Source organism: Pygocentrus nattereri, chromosome 21 (assembly GCF_015220715.1).
Source record: "Pygocentrus nattereri isolate fPygNat1 chromosome 21, fPygNat1.pri, whole genome shotgun sequence".
Lineage (NCBI taxonomy): Eukaryota > Metazoa > Chordata > Actinopteri > Characiformes > Serrasalmidae > Pygocentrus > Pygocentrus nattereri.
Window position 1 is genome coordinate 6,792,365 of NC_051231.1, and position 26,301 is coordinate 6,818,665.

At 40.9% G+C, this 26,301-nt stretch overlaps 2 protein-coding genes across 2 annotated transcripts; both read right to left on the reverse strand.

The window, feature by feature from the left end:
• Nucleotides 1-1,695, reverse strand: LOC108431588 (aerolysin-like protein). Its single transcript, XM_017704837.1, has 2 exons — nt 1,606-1,695; nt 1-1,293 (listed from the first exon to the last, which is right to left on the reverse strand). The coding sequence occupies exon 2, from the start codon at nt 1,270-1,272 to the stop codon at nt 331-333; it is 942 nt and encodes a 313-aa protein (XP_017560326.1). The 5' UTR covers nt 1,273-1,293; nt 1,606-1,695; the 3' UTR covers nt 1-330.
• A 10,344-nt stretch (nt 1,696-12,039) lies between these two features.
• On the reverse strand, nt 12,040-24,920 carry abhd6a (abhydrolase domain containing 6, acylglycerol lipase a). Its single transcript, XM_017704836.2, has 9 exons — nt 24,758-24,920; nt 22,717-22,848; nt 20,220-20,376; nt 19,604-19,717; nt 16,525-16,657; nt 15,163-15,320; nt 14,758-14,812; nt 14,549-14,649; nt 12,040-12,809 (listed from the first exon to the last, which is right to left on the reverse strand). The coding sequence occupies exons 2-9, from the start codon at nt 22,833-22,835 to the stop codon at nt 12,627-12,629; spliced, it is 1,020 nt and encodes a 339-aa protein (XP_017560325.1). The 5' UTR covers nt 22,836-22,848; nt 24,758-24,920; the 3' UTR covers nt 12,040-12,626.
• Nucleotides 24,921-26,301: the final 1,381 nt, after the last annotated feature.

Below are 26,301 nucleotides of genomic sequence, written 5' to 3' on the forward strand. Positions count from 1 at the left end.
TGAAATATGCAGCCAAAATGTTTTATTTAAAGCCAGACACAGCACCGCAGCCAGGGTTACATAGTTCTTACATAGATCTCACATTCTCAACAACTTAAGTTTCCAGTTCCCATACAAAGACACCTACACAGATTAATGAGGAATATAATGCTGAAAAAGAGTTCAGATTTCAAAGCAGTGAGTCCAAAAGACTCTGATTCAGATAATGTACCCATCCATAGCACTAAGAACATTTTCAATCACTGGAACATTCTAAGAACATTCAAAGAACATTTGAAAACCTGATGCTGGACTAAGCTCAGTTTTCAGGATCAACTGAAAGACACTGACTTATATTTCTTTCACAACTGTTTTAGCGTCGGTGTAGGTGAGGCCCTTGTAGACTCCGCTGGTTTGAAACTCCAGAACGCTGCCATCGAGGCACGTAATTTCCACTGTGCCAGTGTAGGGAAGATCAAATGAGGCTCGACCGATTGTGATGTCTACTTTCATTTTTTTACCTGGAGGAACATGGACTGGGAAAGACAGCAGCTCGGTCTTCTCCTCAGAATTTTCCAGGCCGTGTGTGCTTTCAGTTCCCAGTGTGAAACTGAATCCAGTCGATACTTCTGCAACCTCTGGAATTCCTGCCTTCACCTCCATGCTGAGGGTGAATTCCATCTTGTTGGTCACCGACCAGGAGGACTTTTTACTGAGAGTTTTTGAAGTTTCAATTTTGTATTCTTGCATGACAGTAGAGTTGTTTTCATACGTCATGGATTTGATTTCTTCAACAGACACACTGGGGATCTTCTGATGAAGCGTGGGATAGTGCACGTTCTTCAACACAGTAGACTTGATGCTGTTGATGAACTTGAAGCCTAGGCAATCAATATCTGCACCTGCACTTCCGGTGATTCCCACACAGATCCCAGAACCCACATCAGCTGGGTATTCTGTCTTCAGTCCCCAGTCTGTCATGTGTGCGAAGAACTCTCGGGATCGATTCGTCTTGAATTTGATAGCACCCACACGAGTTCCAGCTCCATTTCCCCACAGTGACAGGGAGGTCATGTGTTCACCATTCTGAAATATAAATTCAGAACGGCTCCCACTAGGTTCTCCAACCTGCATGGATCGGCCATCAGTAAGCCAGACCTTGATGGCTTTTATCTGCCAGCCACCGACCCACACCCACATCTTTTCCAGTGTTGCCCCATTATTCATACCATTGAAGTCAAAACTATTTCCTCCATGGCCACCAATGAGAAGAAGTGGTGCAAGGTTGGACATGATCTTGCAGTTAATTTGGACCTTTAAAGGGAAATAAAATTGTTTGTCACACAGCATTAAAATAAACAGAATGTGTCTTAATGAACATGAAAAACAAAAAACACCGTCATTCTGTTCTTCATCATGCACAAATATGTTTATAGGCTAAATTTGGTGAAGAAATGCTTCCAAACAGAAGTTTCTTTGGTCTGAATTTCTTCTTTCTTCTGATATCTAACTTTGTTTAATATGCTTGCTTCAAAAACCACTTCAGTCAAACTGTTTTTCTCCTAATTTCTTCCAAATTAGTCAAACAGGCCATCTAACAGAGCGAGCAACAATGATGATACTTACAACAATGCAGAGAACAGAGAAAGCTGCACAGGTAAAGAGCTTCTTGTTAGCTGTAAGTTACAATGACAGAATCTGCAAGCTTCCTTAAATAGAGCTCAGCTGCAGAGGGTGGTCTGGTTGCAAAATACCTACACAGTGTGGCGAAACATAGAGGAATTTGAACAGGTTCATTCTTGTAGAAAATTACCGGTTGAGCTTTAGGGCTTCCTGGGACAAAATAAGTAGTTTTAGCATTTTTTAGGAGATTCGTCTAATTGATTCCCTCTGATTCTTCATTAGATTGTATTGTTTGTAAATGGGCCACAAATAAAAAGACTGCGAATCAAGTTGTCATTTAAGGATCCATCCATTGACTTCAAAGGAAAGAAAGTATACTGATGATTTTCTTTGATTTGTGTTGCAACTCTCAAAAACACCTGATAATGTGTTTGACAAGAATCGGTCAAGGTGGAAGGCAGAAATACATTATATTGCCAAAAGTGTTCACTTACCCATCCAAATCATTGAATCAGGTGTTCCAATCACTTCCATGGCCACAGGTGTATAAAACCAAGCCCCTAGGCCTGCAGACTGCTTCTACAGACATTAGTGAAAGAATGGGTCGCTCTCAGGAGCTCAGTGAATTCCAGCATGGTACTGTGATAGGACACCACCTGTGCAACAAGTCCAGTCGTGAAATTTCCTCACTACTAAATGTTCCACAGTCAAGGGTCAGTGGTATTATAACAAAGTGGAAGCGATTGATAACAACAGCAACTCAGCCACGAAGTGGGAGGCCATGTAAAAGTGCATGGTCAATGGATGCTGAGGGGCATATTGCTCAGAGGTCACCAACTTTCTGCAGAGTCAATCACTACAGACCTCCAAACTTCATGTGTCCTTCAGATTAGCTCAAGAACAGCATAGAGAGCATCATGGAATGGGTTTCCATGGCCAAGTAGCTGCATCCAAGCCTTACATCACCAAGCGCAATGCAAAGCATTGAATGCAGTGGTGTAAATTGCTGCCACTGGACTCTAGAGCAGTGGAGATGTTTTCTCTGGAGTGACGAATCACGCTTCTCCGTCTGACAATCCAATGGATGAGTCTGGGTTTGGCAGTTGCCAGGAGAACAGTACTTGGCTGACTGCATTGTACCACGTGTAAAGTTTGGTGGAGGCGGGATTATCGTATTGTTTTTCAGGATTTGGGCTCGGCCCCGTAGTTCCAGTGAAAGGAATTCAATGCTTCAGCAAACCAGGAGATTTTGGACAGTTTTGTGTTTGTGGGAACAGTTTGGGGATGGGCCCTTCCTGTTCCAAAATGACTTCGCACCACAAAGCAGGTCCATAAAGACATGGATGAGCATTTGGTGTAGAAGAATTTGACTGGCCTGACCTCAACCCAATAGAACACCTTTGGAATGAATTAGAGCGGAGACTCTGAGCCAGGCCTTCTCGTCCAACAACAGAAAAAATCTATTAGCAGTTGACTTTTTCTTCTAGAAGCCAGTGATTCCATAAGCCAATGCTTTGTCTGGAGCCCTGACTCAGGTATAAACCGAAAACGTGGATCTTACCTTTGATTTTGATTAAAACAACATGTTAAAGACAGTCTGCTACAGTCTGTTACGAATACTGTATTAGATAACAGTGCTAGGTTATGTAGTTTTAAGAGATACAGCGATGATTAAATGTAATTCTCATATCTCAGCTGATGTCTTACCCAGGTGTTTACCATTTACGAAATGAGGTCACTTTTGGAGGTACTTTGTTTACAATGGACCCAGGACTGTGTATATACATATAAAGAGACACTGACATGTGGTCAAATGATGCAGATCAAGTAAACCAAGCATAGATTTCTTTTTTAATTTTCTCAGATTTCATTCCTTCATTCTTGTTTCTATCACACTCTTTGAAAATAGACAACAGATAAACAGATGCAAGATAATAAAAGAAATGAAATAAAATCTGGATATATAAATAATGTGTGCTTAAAAGTGTTCAGGCCTGCCTGAGGCAGAATTAGTGAGTGCGGCATTCTTTACTGCCTCACTCTTTTCTGTCATTATCCCTTCTGACTCTTTGTGAGATTGCAAGCTTTGTCAGCTTCTGGCTTCCAATTTGAACAGAGATAACATTGCAAGAATTCAGAGCACGTGAAGAAAGCAGCTGTGTAGTAATTTTGGGGTGGAGTTGTTAGTGAAAAAGACTGGCAACCATTTATTTAACTAAATGAAGTACTGAATGTAGTGAGTGGTCTTTTTCATGAGTGAGGCACAAAGTGGAGTAAAAGCCCTCTACCTGTGATAAAATCACTGTAACTCACAGCCTCAAGTGTCTTATTGCTTTTACAAAAGGGGGTCAACGGAATGCAGTCATTACTCAAAAAGTCTGACAACCACTTATTTAACAGAATGTACTGAGTGACCTGAGTGGACTTTTTCACAGGTAAACGTGCTGCAAGGCACAACACAAAGTGGAGTTAAAGGCACCTGTGATAAAACCACTGTAACTCACAGCCTCAAGTAGCTTATTGCTTTTACAAAAGGGGGTCAACGGAATGCAGTCATTACTCAAAAAGTCTGACAACCACTTATTTAACAGAATGTACTGAGTGACCTGAGTGGACTTTTTCACAGGTAAACGTGCTGCAAGGCACAACACAAAGTGGAGTTAAAGGCACCTGTGATAAAACCACTGTAACTCACAGCCTCAAGTAGCTTATTGCTTTTATAAAAGGGGGACAAACATATGACCAAATACACATTTTTTCAAAAAGAAATTAAAGTTATGAACAGAGGCATCACATGAGATGTGGGAACCAGGAACACTATACTGTTAAAAATAATAAAAGAAAGAAAATTAAATCTGGATATGTAAATAATGTGTGCGTAAAAGTGTTCAGGCCTGCTTGAGGCAGAATTTGGCATTCTTTACTGTTCACTCTTTTCTGTCATTGTTACATCTGACTCTCTCTGTGATTGCATGTTTAGTCAGCTTCTGGTTGATTTAATGGATGAGCAGGTTTGGTGTAGGAGAACTTGACTGACCTCAACCCGATAGAACAGGCCTTCTCGTCCAACATCAGAAAAAATCTATTAGCAGTTGATTTTTTCTTCTAGAAGCCAGTGACTCCTTATGCCAATGCTTTGTCTGGAGCCCTGACTCAAGTATACACCAAAAACATGGATCTTACCTTTGATTTTGATTAAAACAACGTGTTAAAGACAGTCTGCTACAGTCTGTTATGAATACTGTATTAGATTATTCATTCTTGTTTCTATCACACTCTTTTAAAAAAGACAGCCACTAAACAGATACAAGATAATAAAAGAAATGAAACAAAATCTGCATATATAAATAATGTGAGTGCGGCGTTCTTGACTGCCTCACTGTTCTCTGACATTGTCCCGTCTGACTGGCTTATTGCTTTTACAAAAGGGGGTCAACGGAGTGCAGTCATTACTCAAAAAGTCTGACAGCCACTTATTTAACAGAATGTACTGAGTGAACTGAGTGGACTTTTTCACAGGTAAACGTGCTGCAAGGCACAACACAAAGTGGAGTTAAAGGCTCTTTACCAGGGATAAAATCACTGTAACCCACAGCCTCAAGTGGCTCATTATTTAGTTATTCTCATAATTGCTCATTGAAAATTATTTCTCAATTATTTTTTTATTTGGTTTCAGAAATAAGGAACATATAATAAGGGAATAACATTTCTAAACATTCATTCATACGTCATCTAAGCTGCTTATCCTCCTGGGGTGGTGCTGGAGCCTATCCCCGCATTCACTGGGCAAAAGGCAGGAAACATCCTGGACAGCTTGCCAGTCCATCACAGGGCAGACACACAGACATACACACTCACTTTAGACCCTCACACTCATACCTAGAGAATTTAGTATTACCAGTCAGCCTGACTGCATGTCTTTGGACTGTGGGAGGAAACCCACACAGAAACAGGGAGAACATGCAAACTCCACACAGAAAGGACCCTGGTCACCCGCCCATTTCTGAACAATCAGTAGTATTTTTAACTGAAAAGTTAAACACTCATTGGCTTTCTTCTTGATCGCTAACCTTTATCAGACCTGCTTCTTCAGTTCTGTCTCCTTTCGCCGCCTCTCCTTGCCTGTATTTAATAACAAATTATTTTATTTAAACTTTGATTTAAATGAACATGTTCACAACAGTTTGCACAAATACATTATGTGACCGCTTTGGGGTCGGGGTAGGAGGAGCTGTCACAACCCCTCAAAGTAGACTCAGACTATGCCACCCCAATTTTATACTGGGTAGGGACCCCTGCAAGGTTCTCAAATAAATGAGTTATGAGGCTGTTTAACCAGAAAATACACTTTATTCAATACCAGCAGCAAGACATGAGGTAGACAGTATTCAAACTATATTAATACTTGTCCAGGTCGCAGTCCAGGAAAGAAAGGGCTACAGCCTTTCATTATGTAACAAATACTAGCAGCAATTATGGGACTAAAACCAAGAGGCTGAGGGAGTGTGGCACCTGAAACACCTCTATAAGAGGTGCAAGCCAAACCAAACGGCTCCCCGTTGTATGCCAAAAAAGGAAGTCAGTGCTGCTGATGACCCCTGAACCTTTATCGTCCCTGCCCAACATGTGGCATTAAGTACAACCTTTTATTTTTCCCATGCAGTGCATGATAAAATACTAATAAATTATTCATACTTGTGCAAGCACGTTATGTAACTTTACAAGAATAAATAAATAAATAAATAAATAAATAAATAAATAGCATGAACCGATTCAATGTCAACCCCCCCAGTGGGCCAACCCCTCTAATTTACTCTAGTGGACAGCATTGCATCATAATAAGGGACCCCCAACATTTAGATTTTGAGAGATTTAGGGGGTTCAAGAGGTTAATGAGGGGGTCCCTTAGCCTCGAGCCTAGTGTAGCATAATATTCTCACCCATTTAAATACGATCTGAATAAATCTGATACATCTGAAACAATCTAAAACTCTGCTTGTAACACACACTTACTTTATTTTCAATCTAAGAAAACTTTCAGATTATTTAAGGGCTTGAGATGTGCTGTTTCGATGCTGTGGTAAATGCTCAATCCAGATGAATATATTTCATTGTGTTCTACGTCGTGTACTTGGATGGTTAGTACAACACTACTCTGAACTAACCCATGAACAGTTTTTGCTTGATTGGATACAAAATGCCCTGTGTAAATGCCACAGATTAGAATTTTCTAGATCTAGATTAGGTAAAGTGTTGGATTTTTGTTTTACCACTTAATTTGTTGCTTGAAAAATAACTTTATTGCAATATGAAACTCACTGCACAGTACACAATTGTTTAGTTTCAGGGATTAGCTTAATGTCAACAGTCGCTAGTGTTTCTTAGGTAAATGATATTTTAGAACAAGGAAAAGAACCATGGATGGAAACCAGTAGTCCGGACCAGTGGTTGAGACCCCCACCCACTGCTTTGGGACCCCTTATCTCGAACAGTTTCTACTGTTCCCTGCTTCAACACACCTGTTCTTGCTGATCAGTTATCAACCCCTCATGTGCTGAGTTAGCTGTACAAAAACTCCACCAATTAATACATCAACCGGTTAATGTGTTTTATTGCTGACTGAATCAGTCCTAAACGTCAAATAATGTATAAGCACTTCTAGGATTAAATATGATGTATTTATTGCAAGTAAATTACTGTCTAAATTATTGGTCTCTAGCAATATAAAATTTATAGACAATATCAATGAAGAGAAATGGAAGTCTCACACGGTGATATCTTTTTTAATATGTTGTTTATGGCCTATGTAATCTTCTTCTTTCGGCTGCTCCCTTTAGGGGTTGCCACAGCGGATCATCTGCCTCCATCTTGCCCTATCCATTGCCTCCTCTACTTTCACACCAACCATGTCCATGTCAACCATCACTACATCCATAAACCTTCTCTGAGGTGTACCTCTTCTCCTTCTACCCGGCAGCTCCATCTCCAACATTCTTTGCCCAATATATCCACTATTCCTCCTCAACACATGTCCAAACCATCTCAACCTGGCCTCTCTGGCTTTATCTCCAAACTGCTCCACCTTCACTGTCCCTCTGATCTGCTCATTTCTAATCTTGTCCATCCTTGTCACTCCCAACAAAAATCTCAGCATCTTCATCTCCACCACCTCAAGCTCAGCCTCCTGTTTTTTAGACAGAGCCACAGTCTCCAAACCATACGTCATAGCAGGACGCACTACTGTCTTGTAAACCTTCCCTTTCACGCTTGCTGCTATCCTTCTGTCACACATCAGCCCTGACATCCGTCTCCACCCACTCTATCCTGCCTGCACCCTCTTCTTCACCTCTTTTTTGCACTGTCCATTGCTCTGGATGGTGGACCCAAGATATTTGAAGTTATCCACCTTTACGACCTCTACTCCTTGCATCTTCACCTTTCCACCTGCCTCCCTCTCATTCACACACATGTATTCTGTCTTATCTCTACTGACCTTCATTCCTCTCCTCTCCAGTGCAAACCTCCACCTCTCCAGAGTTCTCTTCCACCTGCTCTCTACTCTCACCACATGTGACAATGTCATCTGCAAACATCATGGTCCATGGAGCCTCCTGCCTGACCTCATCTGTCAACCTTTCCATCACCATTGCAAACAAGAAAGGGCTCAAAGCTGATCCCTGATGTAACCCTACCTTCACCTTGAAACCACTTGTCACTCCAACTGCACACCTCACCACTGTCTCACTATCCTCATACATGTCCTGCACCCCCCTAAAATACTTTTCAGCTACACCTGACTTCCTCATACAGTACCACAGTTCCTCTCTTGGCACCCTATCATACGCCTTCTCTAGATCCACAAAGACACAATGGAGCTCCTTCTGACCTTCTCTGTACTTCTCTACCAACACTCTCAACGCAAAAATTGCATCTATGGTACTCTTTCTGGGCATGAAACCAAACTGCTGCTCAGTGATCTGGACCTCTCGCCTTAGCCTTGCTTCAACAACTCTTTCCCATACCTTCATGGTGTGGCTCATCAACTTTATACCTCTGTAGTTACTGCAGCTCTGCACATCACCCTTGTTCTTAAAAATGGGGACCAGTCCACTGCTTCTCCACTCATCAGGCATCCGCTCACTCTCCAGGATATTGTTAAACAACCTGGTTAAAAAGTCCACTGCCTTCTCTCCTAAACATCTCCATACCTCCATAGGTATGCCATCTGGACCAACTGCCTTTCCATTCTTCATCCTTTTTAAAGCTGCCTCACTTCCACCTTACTAATTCTCTGCACTTCCTGATCTACTATCTCTCCCCCTGTTGTCCTCCTCTCTCTCTCGTTTTCCTCATTCATTAGCTCTTCAAAGTACTCCTTCCATCTACTCAACACTCTCTGTTCACTCACTAGTACATTTCCCTCTCTATCCTTTATCAGCCTAACCTGCTGTACATCCTTTCCAGCTCTATCTCTCTGTTTAGCCAAACGATACAAGTCCTTCACTCCTTCTTTACTGTCCAGCCTCTCATACAGCTCATCATAGGCCTGAGCCTTTGCCTTTGCCACCATTCTTTTTGCTATGCGACTAGCCTCACAGTACTCCTGCCTACTTCCTTAATCTCTCTGGTTATCCCACTTTTTCTTAGCTGCCTTCTTCTTCTGAATACTCTCCTGGACTTCCTCATTCCACCACCAACTTTCCTTGTCTTCTTTCCTCTGACCAGACGAAACACCCAACACATTCTTGCCAGTTTCTCTCACCACAGTCCTCAGGTAGCTCCTCACTGCCCCCAAGGGCCTGTTGGAATTTTTCCCTGAACTGCCTGCAACCATCCTCCTCCTTCAGCTTCCACCATCTAATCTTTGGCTCTGTCTTCACTCTCTTCCTCGTCTTTGTTTATAATCTCATTCTACAGACAACCACCCTATGCTGCCTTGCTACACTTTCCCCTGGTACCACTTTACAATCTCCAATCTCCTTTATGCGGCATCTCCTACTAAGGATATAATCCACCTGTGTGCACCTCCCTCCACTCTTGTATGTCACCCTGTGTTCTTCCCTCTTCTGAAAATACGTGTTCACCACAGCCATTTCCATTCTCTTTTCAGACATACTTTTATTATTCAGTGGCATCTCTCTGAGAGCACCCTAGAGGAAATAATCACATACGAGCATCTTTAACATCCAGACGTGCAATCTGGAGAAACCCATAGGCACATCCCTGTATTACACTGAACATTACCATAATCATCAGTATAAGCTCCTCTCAGTGTAGGTTGTATTAAGATTCTCAAGGGAACAGGCACACGTCTTTAGTGTCCATTGAAGTGAAAAGGAACATCGTGACATCCCGAAAGAGTGATTTTGAAAAACAAAGAATGACGGTGATTCACCAATTTCACTCTCCGTACATGAAGTGATTTTGACTGATATAATAGGTAAAATAATAGTAAAGAACATGAAGATGTCAGTTTGCACAACACATAAGAAACTTTCCATCTTACTGATGACGTCTACAGTAAACATAGAGAAACTTCTGTCACTAAAAGCTCTGAAGATCTTTTGTAGTCTTCTGAACCCAGAAACGAAGCAAAGTCTAAATAAACCATGCACCTTGAAAAAATAGGATTCTTTTTTTTTTTTCATTTAAACCTGGAAAAAACCCCCGCGACCCTGACGGAGAAGCGGCTTAGAAAATGGATGGATGGATGGATGGAAAAAACAACAGAATTTTACATTTTAGAATTTAAAAGGTTAAAGAAGAAAAAAAGTAAAAATGAAGCAGGAACCTTCAAGAATCTGCACTACTTTGATCTCACTATTCAAACTTCAGCAAATTTGTGATATTATGTTAAAGTCTTTACACAGAAAGGTCAGATTTTAAAGTCTTATTAATTTTTACAGTGTGTGCTACCAGCCGATTGAGGACAAACCAACCACCAGTTAAGGGCGCCCTCTAGTGGTCCAAAAAGAGGCCTTCGTTGAAAAAATGGACAAAAGAAATTTGACCAATGTCAACATTAGACATGTAACCAACAACATGTGCTTAGTATCTTAATTGGAAGACTGTCATTGAGAATGCATGTCTAACCTTCCCTTGTCTTCTCTAGTTTATCTTGTGCTCTTGTGCATCTCGACTGGTTTTCATGTTGTGAAACACACACACAGCTTATCCCAGGGGTCGGGAACCTTTTTGGCTGAACCATGAACGCCACATATTTTAAAATGTAATTCCGTGAGAGCCATACAATGTTTAAAACTAAATACAAGTAAATGTGTGCATTTTATATAAGACCAAGACTTTTAAAGCACAATAAGTCTCTGAATTCTTTTTAATAACGTTGTTATGCTGTTGCTAACCAATGGTGAATAAAGTTCACCATAAGTCCCATAAACCATTAACGTGACTTCTGGTGCTGCATGGTTCTGCTGATGGCTTTGTAGTCTGGTTGATCCGTGGTGAGGCTCAGCTTCATGCAGGAGTTGAGACTTCCACGTTAAACGTGATCGTAGGTTGGTCTTAATGTTCCTTAGATGTGAGAAAGGCTGCTCTCATGCACACGTAGAGCCAAACACTGCCAGTACAGCAATACTCACACGGGGATGTATCTCAGGTCGGCGCTGTCCACTGCACACTCGCGAGGATGGGTGATGACGAGTGCCCTCACGAAATTCTCCCGCTAGCTGCTGAAGATCAAGGTGTCGAGCAGGGTCACTTGCTGTGCATGCATCTTTAAACTCTCCCGGTTTTTTCTAAGTGTAGTAAACGACCTGTTTTGAGCTGGTTCAGATGCTCAGTCATGTCCACGAGATAGAACTAGCTCCAGCCACCCGCATCCATGAGCATGAGCAGTAGGAAACGAATGGATCGAAATACAAGAGAATGTTTTATATTTTTAACGTCATTATTTTTTTTATTAAAGATTTGTCTGCGAGCCAGATGCAGCCATCAAAAGAGCCACATCTGGCTCACGTGCCATAGGTTCCCACCCCTGGCTTATACTCATTTCCAGTTCTATGCATAGGGTTTGTCTCTTGATCAAAGGCTTTAATGGCCTTGCCAACTATTTGAGAGATTCTGTTATATCTTTCAAAACAATATTAACACCATAAAATCCCAGGATTATTACATACTAAGTATTATTTAGTAACTACAGAGAAATCAATGCAAATCAGAGTTTTTCTTAGGTTACAGAAGTGTGTAGTAAAACTTTGGGCCCGCTGGTTTCCACTCAGTTTTTAGGTGTTATTAGATACCACATCCAAACCACAACTAAGAGTCTAAAGTGAAAGGTTAAAGTAAACACTACATATTAATACCAAATATGTAAATGAATCTCTCTAGAGAATTCATACTTATACTAATGTTATGATAAGGCTGAGGCAGGTGTAATGTTCCCGGAGCGCATCTCCTCTCAGTAATAGCAAATGGACAGAACGTCTTCACCACATTTAATGATCTAGTCTTCAGCTTACAAACAGCTTCTGACGTCCAATGTTAAACATGGAGAAAAATGTATCTTAGATTGAATGTAAACATAATGCTGTGTCCTACATGGAATGTCTGTTACATGAAAACTACACTGCAGCACAATGTAAACACAAGAGCAAGCAAATATGAGTTTTGCCCTCAATGATGAGCCTATAAATGGTGAAAAAATGCACAGCCACCTAAAAAAAAGAATTTACTACATTTCTTTCTTAAAAGTGAAATGTTGTGTTTTTGTCCATTTTCTGGATTTACAAAAACGTGAAACCGATATTAAATATTAATTACAAACACCTTGAAGTCTAGCGGTATTAACTGTATTGGTTTAAGTGCCCGTTATTATGCTGGTTCACAGGATATCACCACGGTTTAACTAATCTTACTGAATCACACAGCGTTACATTTTTATTCCACTGAATACTGTTAGAGTTCCACTCCGGTGACTGTCCCTGAGCGTTCACTATAAAAATATCTTTTTAAAATTATTTACAAATTCCTACAAACTGTAGCATTTTTATTGTCTAATTTCAGTCTCAAGACAGCTTTTTGTTGCTTCTGATGCCTGAATTTTGCTGCCGATTGATGAAGTCCAGGATGAGTTGAGCTGCCTTGCGGGGGCGCTCCACGGCCACAGAATGGCCACAGTTGTCCAGGAGGTCAACCTGGCATCCGGGCAAAGCTTCGGCCAACACAGAAGCTCCAGACACATCCAGTACCTGAGGATAACACAACCGCACGTTTACGTAAGCTTTTTTCCTTTAAAAGACACATGGACTTCTATTAACAGACATGGCAATGTAAGCATGATAAGACTACACAACATGTCCAAAAGTTTGTAGACATCTGATCATTCAATGTTGCAATCTGCAAGCAAGGGCATTGATGAAGGATTTGTCCCTTCTTTGTTGCAGCAACAGCCTCTATTCTTCATGGGGTGGGGGTGCTTTACACTAGATGTAGGCATCCCAAATCTATTAGATGGAGCTTCATCTTGCCAGTCCCAGTGCATGTAAGCTGTCGTGTGATTGAACTGTAGCTGAATTCACTAATTAGAAGGGGTGTCTAGATACTTTTAGCCTTACAGTGGGCATTATGTGGAACCTACACTTAAATGTACAAAAATAAGCCCCCAAAAGCCAAAAATATTGATATTGATTAAATGATTAAAAATGTATCGGGAGGCAGACCCATGCGCAGAAATGAAAACCAGAGACGAAGAGTGATGAATGAGTTTATTGGGCACTGGACTATGAGTTTGAAACGTTGCCGGTGAGGTGACCCAGAGCCATGTACTGATCAGCGGTGCATGTTGTTTCCGCTGCGCCACTGAGGAGCGCAGGTGACTACAGGCAAAGTACCTCAAGGAAGGGGAAAAGAAGAGGCAGGAACACGGCAAACGGCAAACAAAAGACAGCAGAGAGCTCAAACAAAGGCTGAACTAGAAAGGTGAAACAAAAGATAACATGAAAACAAAAATGAAGGGAATGAAGGGAAGGCAGACTTTGCTTCAGTTATTTGCTCTTGGTGGGAGCAAACACCTCTTTTACTTCTCTGAGCTGTTTGTAGCTCAAGAACCCCCTTTTTTCTTGGCTTTAAGTAGCTTTGAGACAGTTTCTTTTCTCAGCCCTCGTTTCTTTTCTTTTGCGACACTGCAAAGGGGTGACAAACTACTGTTTGCTACGGCCTTAATTAGAGGAGTCTGCAGGTGTGTGAGTTGGGCCTAATCAGCCCGCAGGCTTCTGGGAATTGGAGTTCCCTGAAGTTACGGCCCTATGCCACCATTGCTCTCTGCTGGCAGCTGGCAGCGCAGGCTGGACACCCTGCCGCCATCGCCCTCTGCTGGCAGCAGGCAGGGCCGGCTGTACCCTTACAAAAAAATTGTAAAATCTGAATTTGACCATTTGATAACCTCACTGTAACTAAATGGTGACTGTCCTAGAGATGTATGGAGCATATAAACCCTTCTATAATTAACTAAAGTTTAGTGCCTACAAAGATATACCTAAAAATATATAGATGTATCATTTTCATACACCATTTAAAAGTCTCAGCTTGTTTCATTCTACATTATAGGACATTTGATGATAAATGGACTATTAAAAAAGGAAAAGTATTTGGAATAAGCTGCATACATTAATGTACATTTGAATTAGTTTTTTTCCTTCCCACGTTTAAGAGGATTTGTTAGTGATTGATATGGTGTGGAGGCAAACGCACCCTGCTATACCAATAAGAGTCTCCAATCATATATTCACCTAACTCCACATGATTAAACTAAGTTGTTCTGGATAACAGTGTTTATGAAATGCCATAAATGTAGATGTTACGACAATGTTTTATTATGTTCAAAATCTTATGGCGATAGGCTCCAGCATCCCCCCGCGACCCTGACGGAGGAGCGGCTTAGAAAATGGATGGATGGATGGATGGATGGATCTTATGGCGATAACCTTACCTGATCCTGTTTGCCCCAAATGACCTGGAGTGGTGCAGAGATGAGGTGCATGTTTTCATGCAGGCTTTGCCTGGATTCTTCTCTGACTAGTTCTGTAAACACTGAAAAAGATTTAGAAGCTAGAGTGAGTCACTGTGCATCAATGTAAATTTTTTGCACTTCAGCACCTTCTACAGGTATACAGCTCATTCATATTAAGGGCAACTAACCCTCACGGTAGAAGTCATTATGTGGAATACGGACATCAACCAATCCTTGGAGAACCTATTAAAAAAATAAGCAACAAGGAAAAAATATAATGCCTCACAATGACATAATAAACATAATGAGAATCAAACTATAAAGATGATATATTCTAAATAACATACACATAAATGTACTTACTGTCACAATGTTTTGCCTGTCATAGCAACGTTTACAGACTTTATCTACTTTTCATTTTATCTTTACTGTAAACAGTACCTTTCTCAATGTAAAGCCCTTGTTTTAGACAGCAGTTCTGAGGATAACTGCTAAGAACTGACCAGAACTGCATCCAAGCTAAAATGAGCTTTACCTTGCTGTCAATCTATGTTCTCCAAATTATATTTTCCAGACTGTCTGTGAGGCAATACCTGCTGAGGGATCTTGAAGCGGACAAAGGAACACAGTTTCAGCATCTCCTCCATCTCCTCTGGAGTGGAAGGAATGAGAGGGATACTACTAACATCCTTGGTCTTCTCCAAGTCTCTCAGATGTTTCACAAATGTGCTCTCTTCAGGGTGGTTCAGACCTACATAACAGGAAGAGAAGGAAGATCAGTCTGATACATGAAGTCAGGTTCATATATTCAGAGTGCTGCGATGCGATTATAAAACGATTATCAATGCATCTTTTTTCTATACAGGATTTCCATTTTCCTAATGTCTGAGGATTTGATCATTTTAAAGCAAAGTATTTGTAATGATCCATCATGTAAATACATTATGTACTGTAAATGTCCTGCCCGTTTACTTTAGTGATTTTTTTACGTTGGTTTTGGTCTCATTGGGGGGGTCGCTGTGTCTGTAAAATATTTTCGAGACTGGACGCTGTATCTCTGCTCCAAAGTGTACAACATAGCACAAAAGCACTGGTTCTCAACGACTGACTATGTGACTGAAGGTCACATAGCAATGAAGTCTCGCCTCGCCAGTAGCTACAAAAAGACAGAAATTAAGACGAATGGACTTATTCGCATTTATAAGCACTGCAGTTGTTTCCTGGTATGTTACATATGCAACGAGAGACTGTCTCTCTCTAAAAAGTTGCGAAGATGAAGTCGCTTCTCTCGAATTCTTTCGAATTTTCCCGTTCCACCTTAAATGGTGCAGCAGTTACATTCGGAGCCTCCATCAGAATTTAAGGTGCTACGGGAAAATTCTAATAAGAAGCTGGAGAATAAGAAGCAACTTCAGCCTCGTAAAACAGCCGAACGATGAGAGACATTTTACAATAAGTTGCTCTAATTTTGAGGAAGGTTTTCCTGAAGGAGATTGGAGGAAAGCGGCTGTAACTAAAGCTTAAAGCAGAGAAAAGTAAGTCTGTGTTTTAATTTATATTTTTAGCCTATACTAGAACATTAGCACACACTAAGACATACTGGACATTAAATGTCTCCCAAGGTGGTTTGACTTTGTTGAAAGGGCAGAATGTCTCTTCTAAATATTTGGGTTGTGGTTCCTGACCTAAACTAGCTTTTAATTCAGAGAGAGCCGGTCAGATTTCTGGCTCATCCATGTGTGTTTTTGTTTTGTGCCGCCACAGACTGTCCGGGCGCTGCACTTACCCACTTCCAAGTTCTGCCTTTTACATCAACATTAAGTTATAAACTAAATACTTAGAAAATTGATTTTTGACATTTATTAATCGATTCAGAATCGTTCACGTCCGCATCGCGATGTACCTACGAATCAAGTTTTTCCCGCACCCCTACTTCACATGTATGCTGCACTGACCTGCGGGACAGATGAGCGTGAGATTGCAGAGGTCTGAGGGGTAGCGGGCAGCATAAACTCCAGCTACATTACCACCCATAGATGTGCCCACCAGGTGGAAAGGCTTCTTATTCAGTTGGATACATTCTACAAACTGCAAAGAGGGCAAAAATATTTTAAAAACTACAGCAAATACAACAGATTTATGTTACTGCATTACATCGTCTTGGAATTATTAGTCATATTAACTATTATTTGGTATAAAATTGATGCATTGACTTTGATACCAAATCAAATGAATGTTGCTTTTGATACTTTGTTTTACATTACAAACTGAACAGGCGTGGCTTAAACCAAAAATGACTCCAGGATGCTGAATGTGAGTATGATGAAGATATCAACAGATTTCAGACCAATCAGGAAGCGCTAAAGTCACTAATATGCATAATTATGCCTACTGGCTCAAACATGGCTATGGAATAATGACTACTACTTAAATTCGGTACTGAACCACAATTTATTGATACAGAGCTCAATCGGTAAGTCTAATAAAAGTACTAAAAATACCCAGCTATAATAATAAAAATAACAACTTACATAATGTAGTCTGACTTTTTTTTTAACTACACAACATAAACTAGATAAAATTATTCTTGCAATATTTCAAGCACATTGGTAACAACATGATATTGTAGATATTGTTCAATATAGACACTAATTATCACTGTAAGAGTTTTGATAATCTCTGGTCAGATTTCCACCTCATGTGCTGATCACCACTTCTGCAATACGAGGCACTCTGTGTATTCATGTTATTATAACTACTATTATAACTATTCTTAAAGTTATACAGCCTTTTCAATCGATATGGAATTATCTGCCTCTCCATTCATCATTCTAGACTTCATTTCTAACTACTTCCTCAGTGCTATTTGAAACATAAAGCTGTTGAGTACTAGCATCATAATAGATTTTTAAATGGAATAGATCTGTTTAATATACAAACATCTCAATATGCTTGAACAATGCAAAACAATTTTTTTTAATTGTAGTGTAATTTTGCATGAAATAAAAGCTAACCGCAAAACCAAATACTGTGCAGAATGCTATGAATGTTGTTATTTTAACAGGACATGGTTTTCTGAAAGTCCAAACACTTTTGCAAATTCCTGGTCTTTTTCCATTTACTATCTTATATCTAATCTCCTCAGAAATATTTTCTAAAAAATGAAGAAATGAAGGCTGTTTTGCCTGGAATTAAGATAAATGAAGGGTGGTCTGACTTTTCCACAGTACTGTGTTACTGCAGCCCACTGCAACATCTAAACAACATCTTAATATTCAACACAAGGGACATGCAAACTTATTAAAGAGCAGCTAACAGAAGCCTCTTTCCATCACACATGGGCTTAATCAGCGTGGAGTGAGACTGGCATCAAAGGATTGTGTTCTACGCGAAGACACAGAAACGCTGAGTGAAAAGAAGGCCAGAAGAAGGGTCTATTTTAGAACCATGTGGACAGAGAGGCTAACTAAGTGTTCAGAAAATCAGGGCACAAAAAGGCAGATCACTGTTCTCTTAATCAATAAGATACTAAGAACTCACTCTGCAGTTGTTAAAAATAGGCGTTCGCTTAATTCTTGCACTACATTATAGCAAAACCATAAAAACTAGGTCAGCGGTTGCAAACCAGTTTAGTCAATTACGTTGATAAGAACTAATTTCATCAAATGTGTTTTGTAAAGAAAGTCTTTCTTCTTTTTCTGGTTAGGGGCAAATCAACAGCGATGACTCACTGTAAGTAGTAAATGGTTGCAGAGCTAAACACAAAACAGAGCTCTCTTGCAGGTCAGTGCTGAAAAATGCAAGCTGCAAATTATCCCTGAAGCACACTATCCTTAAATTTTTGCATGTATGAACAAGTGTGAACTATATTCTCATAATAATCTAACTACATTATAAGTGAAGACATTTCTGAAGAGAATAGATAATCCACTTGCATAAGAAGGAAAAAATGGATTTAAAGAAATTATTAAAAAATACAGAGAAAATGGGACCGAACAACCATGCGAGACTTCGTAGGCCAAAACTGTCCCCATCAGATAAACTGTACTTAAAGCTTTTATCTTTGAGAGACAGAGAAAAAACAAGCTCCACAGATGTTTCTGTCCACGCTTCCACTGTGAGAAGACAACTCAGCGCGACGGGTCTGAAAGAATCTGTAGCTGTCAAGAAGCTCTTACAGAAAAATAAAATCGGCAAATCAAGAGAAGCAGCTGCTGGTGCTCTCAGAACAATGGACTGTGGACTGACCTCAACATCACTGAATGTTTTTGGAATTGGACCATGAAAAGCAGAAAATACAACCAAGCTCTAAGACTAAACTTGGAGGTTTAGAAAAACGATTTCTTTATACACCGAAAGCAAGTCTCCCAAAAAGAGCAGAGGCGCTCCTGAGTGGTGCAACCGTCTAAGCGTTGGTCCTATCATCAGGAGATCGCGAGTTCGATCCCCAGTGATGCTACAGCCGTCTGTAGCCGGGAGTCCAAGAGAGCACAACTGGCCTTGCTCTCTCTGGGTGGGTATGATGGCCCCCCTTCTCCCCCCATCACTCAACACGATGCTAGTCAGAGCAGACGTCTGTTAGCTGAAAACAGATCTGGAGGTTCGCGCTTTCCTCCGAGCGCGTTCGGCAGTTTGAAAACAAGCGGTGGTTGGTTTCACAGGTCTCGGAGGAAGACTGTGCTGCCTTCGCCCTCCTAGCGTTGATAGCATCGTGTGAGTAGTAACTAGCAGGTGGAATTGGAAACAGCTAAATTGGGGAGAAAATTGGGTAACCCCCCATTAAATTATAAATATAATTAAATTATATTTAGTTATTGATATTTCTGCATTATTATCTGGTACATATGTTTTTTTATGTGAAAAATGAATAAGTTTTACTTGTTGGAAATTAAATCAGTGAGGCGTGGTCTCTGATTTTCGCACAGTACCACAGATCAGGTGAAGTGTAAATATTTCACTCATAATGTCAAATGTGAACACAGGAAACTTTGACAGCATTATGTTCTGGCAGAGCTCTGAAATAATCAACAATACCTGATGTATCCTTTTGACCTGGGCCTCAATGGTGTAGTCCACTGCACTGGTGCGCGTGGTGCCCCCATGGCCAGGCATGTCAACACACAGCAGATGCATGTTGGTTGGGAGGAACTGGAAATATAAAATTACATCAGTCAAATTGACTGACCTGTTTTTCATATTAACTCAAAGACGTTTTTTTTCTTTTTAAAAAAACGGGGTTAAAATATTTAGTGCGCTGTCCTAAATTAATTAGCATATTAATTATCTTGCAGTATAAAAGAGCAACTGTAAAATACAGACAGACTTATTTAGCAGGGATTAGGTTACATTTTCTTGCATGAAACTCTGCTAGAGATCAACTGCAGAAACAACACTCCACTTAAACATGATTGAGTGGGACTGAACTGACATAGGGCGAGTGGGTGGTCATATGTAAAGACGTCCATGGTTGTGACATCACAACCACGATGAATTAAAAATGGGCTGTTTTACCAGTTTAATTTCCATATGCGGACTGTAGGGACGTCTTACTTTATAATGGTTTTTTTCCATGATATGGTCCTTCTTCTTAATGTACTTGTAGATACAATGTAAGGACATCACTACAAGGAAGCAGAAACAAAGCCCTTACCTTCACCATCCCCAGCCACATATCTTTGTGAGCAGAGAAGCCATGAAGCATGAGTATAGAGGGTTTGCTCCCCGGCTTCCCACGGTGTGTATAACAGAAGCGATAACCTTCATGCTCTGCGTAATCCACCTGCAGCCCAAGCCGCCTCCTCCAGTACCTTAAAAATGGAACAGTAGGAATGCTGCTAAGCAAATACACAAAGGATGCCAAGTCATGTCTATTTATTGAGCAAGATTTACATTCCGAGTGCTGAATCGACACTCCCCCTGCTGAGCTATGAGAAGATACATGCACAACAAACAAATAAAATTCTGCAGCAGGTTGTGTTAAATCAGCATCTCATTCGTCTAGGGCATGTAAAACTGTGCTAAAAAAGAAACACGTTGCTTATTTACCTGATGCTGATTAATGACGAGAAGTACAGATGGAGTAAACAAGATATTCTGATTTATCACCATGTCCAACAAGTAGTGCTTGCCAGAAATGGCTCAGAGAACATTTTAAAGGATTCATTCATTTATCAGGGGTTCAGTGACCTTGAAGGAGTGCATCAGTGTACCCTCGAGCCCCACAGCGGGTTACAGTGACACTGGCAGCAGTAGGACACGCTTCGCTTGTGAGTAATTACAAGGAGCAATAACCTCTGGGTAGATTGTATAAGCTCTGGCCGACATATTTAAGCAATACACCTTACTTCTTTTTTAAAGTTTCCAAAGTTTGGATTGTCATGGTTACATTCTCAATTAAGAAATAGTACCAATGGAAAACAACTATTAGGGTCCATTTAGCAGTGTTAAGCTTTATATTCATCAAAGAGCATCATCATCATTGGGGGCAGTCGTGGGCTGGAGGTTAGGGAACCAGCTATGTGACCGGAAGGTTGCTGGTTCGATCCCCTCAGCCGACAGCACGTGGGTTAAGTGCCCTTTGAGCAAGGCACCTAATCCCCAACTGCTCTCTGGGTGGTGTAGATAGGGCTGCCCACTGCTCCAGGCAGGTGTGCTCACTGCCCCATAGTGTGTATGTATGTGGGTGTTTCACTGCACTGAGGTCTAATCCCTATGTGTGCAAACACAGTTGGCTGATGGTTCTCAATTCAAAAAGAGTCTTTTGGCATGAAGGGCAAGTTTTGCCAAAATGATGATTTAACAGTTTTCTTTTTCAAACTACTGTTAAAAGCACTTACCGAAACCCTTTTAAATCAAAGGTGGCTTCAACACCTGAAAGCGTTTGAGTTCTGATGAGTCATCAAACACAAGGGGGTAAATGGACTGTAACATTACTCCCAACTTTTGTCCTCTATCATCTGAAAAGTGTTTTAATGTGTTCGGTTATTCAAAACCGACAAAGCCAACAGACTAATATATATAACAGTTTAAAAGCTAGGTTTAATTCATCTTCAGGAACTTCTCCAGATCAACTTTCACCTACTTAAGCACCACTAGGCCAAAGGGAGACAGCACTAAGATAACTGCCCTGGCAGATAAGAGACGACCTGATGAAAGAGAAAACTTTGTACTGGTGCAGTCACAATGACTAAGGCCTGCATAATTGATTTCATAGTTATAACACTCCATCTTCAGCCAAAAATCTAATTTATTTCCCCCTTATCTAAAATATTGCCAGAAAAGACATGATTAGCAACTTATGTTTACTTCTTTAGTTCTGCACTGGAGCTATGAGGTCAGTGCTAACTTGTAGCTAGAAAACTGGATGTTTGGATGTGCACATGTACTCAGGTAAGTGACCGGGTGCCAGTATTCAAATACTATCACTATGAAGATATTTGTTGCATTTCATCATCGGAAGATGGGGAAGATATGCAGAGCAACAATTTAGTGAAAGGTTTTAAGGCAACTGTTAAAAGTGTGCTCATATTTGTGAGTAAGTATGTTATTCTGCTACTCTAAAATGGGAGCCCATTGCCAAGGGGGCGTTTTAGAATAGTTCAAAACTAAAGAAGCAACCTTGCCTTAGCTGATTAATTACATTCAAATGAGTTAAAAAAGTGTAAATTTGATTTCTGAACCACTGCTTTAAATCCCAGATGAAGACTGCGGCTAAAAAGGATGGCTGAGTGTTGTAATGAAGTGAGGGATGACTAAACTGAAATGACAAACACAAGCCCCTATCTCTATATGCAGACTAAAGGGCACATGAGACCTAACTGGAACAAAACACTGAGCTCATTTGTCCTTTGGTACACTGAAGTGTTCTTAAGATCGTTATGCAATGTGACATTATGACTCTAGGTGTCTGAAAGCTTACATAAAGATCACAGACGCTCTTGTGAAATAAGGAGATTCTATTAAGGGCAAAAACATTCAAAATAACCATCAAAGAAGTATTACTTAATCCAAAAAATGAAAACAACTGTTACTCTGGCTGCCCTGGGTGTGTTTATAAATGGGTCCTAGTTTCCAATCCAATTGAATATGAAGCCTAAACTGCATCTGAGGTCACGAGGTGAAGGAATGCCATTCTCCATCACACTCACCAATAGTACACCTTGATGAGTGCCGCAGGCCACAGCAGAAAAGATGCCACAAAAGCCAAAATGGGGATTGCAAGCATGCCTCCGGCAATGACTAACATGTTCACCACGTCCAGATCCATGGCTGTGGTTCACCTGTGAGACATAACCATCTGCATTAAAAACCTTCTGGCACTTTAAGCTTCTTTAAGATGACCTACTTCAGTGTTTCTCGATTGCAGTGCAGGAAGCCCCACTGGACTGCACAGCTTTGTGTTCTCCTCACTACAACCTCAGTCAGATCACTAGCTGAATAACACGCCCTTCTAGAGCTGACTTAGATACGCTGTAGAAGGGAAAACACAACACTCTGCAGATCTGATGAATGAGAAAAAAAAGACTTACAGCTGTTACTGCAGCAAAAAGTCTCTCTCTATATATATATCTATATTTATCTATATTTATCTATATCTATATCTATATCTATATCTATATATATATATATATATACACACACACACACACACACACACACACACACACACACACACATCATATATATACTGATGTTCGGGATGGCAAACGTCACTCCAGTTCACCTTAAAGGTGGTGCACCATCATTCCAGAGAACTCAGTACCGTTGTTCCACATCCCTTAGGCCCATGTGTGGAGGCTCCAGCGTGTCCCATTATATTAGCAATGCCTTTCTAAAGAGATCACACAAACTCTGCTTGTGCAGTTCAACGCACTGGTCAGCAATGGATGCAAGTTGCTGATTTCAGTCTGGATGATTTTGGACATATGGTGTATAACCCCCACAAACCCACCCCCCAAATATAAACGACAAATAACAAATGAGAATGCAGCGTGCTTGCATATGCTTGGGGCGAGAGAGTGGTGATGCTGTCACTGGCACTATGTGAACACTGTCACAAGCAATCAACTCACCATCTATAGCCACTCATGCATAGCCAGCAAAACGCAAAACTGCAGCCCATAACATGAAGGACAGACAATACTGGAACAGCAGCCTCAGTGATGCTGGACAGGTCAGCAAAACACACCATTTTAGGGTTAATCATCACACGAAACACTCAAAAGTAGTAATATAAGGGAGCCTATGTTTCTCTTCTTCTTCTCTGTTTCTGATGACATTATCAAAATGTCAAAATTCTGACTTAGTATCTTAAATTACGTTTTCAAAATTTTGACCTGGTCTCTTGAAATAATGGCAACTGATGTTGCAAAAATGACTTATTTTCTCAAATTTTAGACTTGTCTCAAATATAATGATTTATTATGCCAAAATAATTCATTTCTGAAATTTCTCAAGCCACCCAAGAGGACAAGCGGCTTACAGGATGGGTGGGTGGGTGAGTGAGTGAATTTAGTAAGTCGTTATTTCAACATAGAAAGCACTTATTTTGACATCCTAAGTAAAAAAAAAATACAGAGAAAGGAAAACATCTGTCCTAAAGAAATGACTTTACAGTAACAGTTTACATCATTTTACAGCTCCAGTCCAGACCAACAGTCCAGCCTAGCAAACCAGGACACTGACAGAAGCTCTCTGCCTGCAAGTGGAGGGCGGGGGGGGGGGGGGGGGTGGCACTCCATCATTTCCAAGGGAGATACATTCAAATATATGTAATTCAAGCAAAATACATTTATAATGAACTGAAACTAAATTTGTCGTTAACACGTGAGTGGTATGTTGTGCAAGAGAGTGAGAGAAAGAGAGAGAGAGAGAGAGAGAGAGAGAGAGAGAGAGAGAGAGAGAGAGAGAGAGAGAGAGAGTCTCATAATGTACTCTCAGTAGATAGAGTGATATAATAGAAATAATACAGATAATAACAACAATTTATCAGTTCTAATGACAAGTACCTCAACAGCAGCATCGACTCTACACACATCAAAAATCAAAGAGAGGAAATGGGGTTTAGCCTTAGATTTACTTCCTCTCTGCCATTCAGTCAAATCTTTACAGCTCACTAAACAACACTGCTCCTACCCAGCCTTCATTTTATGTCAGCAGGTTGTCGTCCATTTTCTGCCCTAAATGTACCTTTTATCGTCGAGTAGCGGTCCCAGCGTGTCGCCTGTTGTTTGGATGAAAGCAGAAACCTCCTCACAGGACAGACACAAGCGCCATGTGTCGATCTTTGCCTTGAGGTAAAGGCATTCAACCTGACCGTGCTCCCCTATCAGCGAGGTTCACCGAGTTTTCCCACCCGTATTCCGACACGCCCCGCCCTCCCGCGCTAGGATTGGCTGGTGACGCTCGACACGAACGTCAGCCAATCCTCACACAGGAGGCGGGGTTTGTCGCCCAGCGTGGTTTCTTGTTTTATTTCGTTGCTATTTCTGTTCATTACCAGTGAACGTGTTATTAATTACAGTTATAATCACTGTCTTACAGAAACGCGGCGAATTCAGAGGATGAACTGCCAGCCAGTCATATCAGGAGGGCGGGCCTTTCTGGAACTGCCGGCTAATCCTAGCGGTTTCTCCGGAATTCGGGTGGAGAAAAGAGCGTAATGGATTTACAGCGCCTCTCAGGAAATCCGCTGCGTTAAATTTAAAGGCGAAATCAGGAAGATTATTTTTATCCCGACAAAAAATCTCTCCTTGGAAAATGTCTGTCAGGTGCACAGAAGGGAATTTCCCGGACAGGCGAACTGATAACAGAGCTGACGCGGCCGTGTGTCCGTTCATCACGGTCAAGTATGTTTTGAGGCAACTGTGCAGTTATTTTAGAAGGTGCAAGAAAAGGTTTCACTGTGCGGCTAATTCAGGTCGGTGAAGGGCGTGTCGGAGGTGTGACGTGTCGTGGTCAAGTTTGCTTAGTAATAAATGCCGAAGATGAAGTTGTTCATAACTACAAACGTAAGAAAATATGCATTTTTAGCAGTTTTTAGGAGCCCTGCGCTTTGGTTTATTTGTGGTAAATCACAATGAGGACTAATTGATTTCTAGTTTGTTGAGGACTAAGTGATGTCATTTTGTAACAGCCGAATCATCCACACTAAACCTAACCCTAACCTTGACCTCAGAACCCAAAAGATCATTTCTCTGCTCTTTAAGGTTTTTTTGTTTATTTGTTTGTTTGTTTTTTCAAGCCAAATGTCCTCACTTGAGCATAAATGTCATGTCACACACACACACACACACGCACACACACACATCTATCATCAATAAAACCACCTCCTTGTTTCTGCGCTCATTGTCCATTTTATCAGCTCCACTTACTGTATAGCTGCACTTTGTAGTTCTACAGTTACAGACTGTAGTCCATCTGTTTCTCTGATACTCTGTTACCCTGTTCTTCAGTGCTCAGGACCCCCATGGACCCTCACAGAGCAGGTACTATTTGGGTGGTGGATCATTCTCAGCACTGCAGTAACACTGACATCATTATGGAGTGTTAATGTGTGTTGCGCTGGTACGAGTGGATCAGACTCAGCAGTGATGCTTGTAAACACTGTGTCCACTCACTGTCCACTCTATTAGACATTCCTACCTGGTTGATCCGCAACAGTAGCTGTTCCCGATCTGTTGCTACTCAGTTTGTGTTGGTCATCATCTAGCCCTTCATCAGTGGTCACAGGA

Coding starts and splice junctions, on each gene's coding strand:
- abhd6a (XM_017704836.2), bottom strand. CDS start 22,835: ATGGATCTGGACGTGGTGAACATGTTAGTCATTGCCGGAGGCATGCTT. Junction 16,658..19,603: donor AGGTCAAAAGGATACATCAG/GTATTGTTGATT, acceptor CCCTCTTTGCAG/TTTGTAGAATGTATCCAACT. Junction 14,650..14,757: donor TAATGACTTCTACCGTGAGG/GTTAGTTGCCCT, acceptor AATCTTTTTCAG/TGTTTACAGAACTAGTCAGA.
- LOC108431588 (XM_017704837.1), bottom strand. CDS start 1,272: ATGTCCAACCTTGCACCACTTCTTCTCATTGGTGGCCATGGAGGAAAT.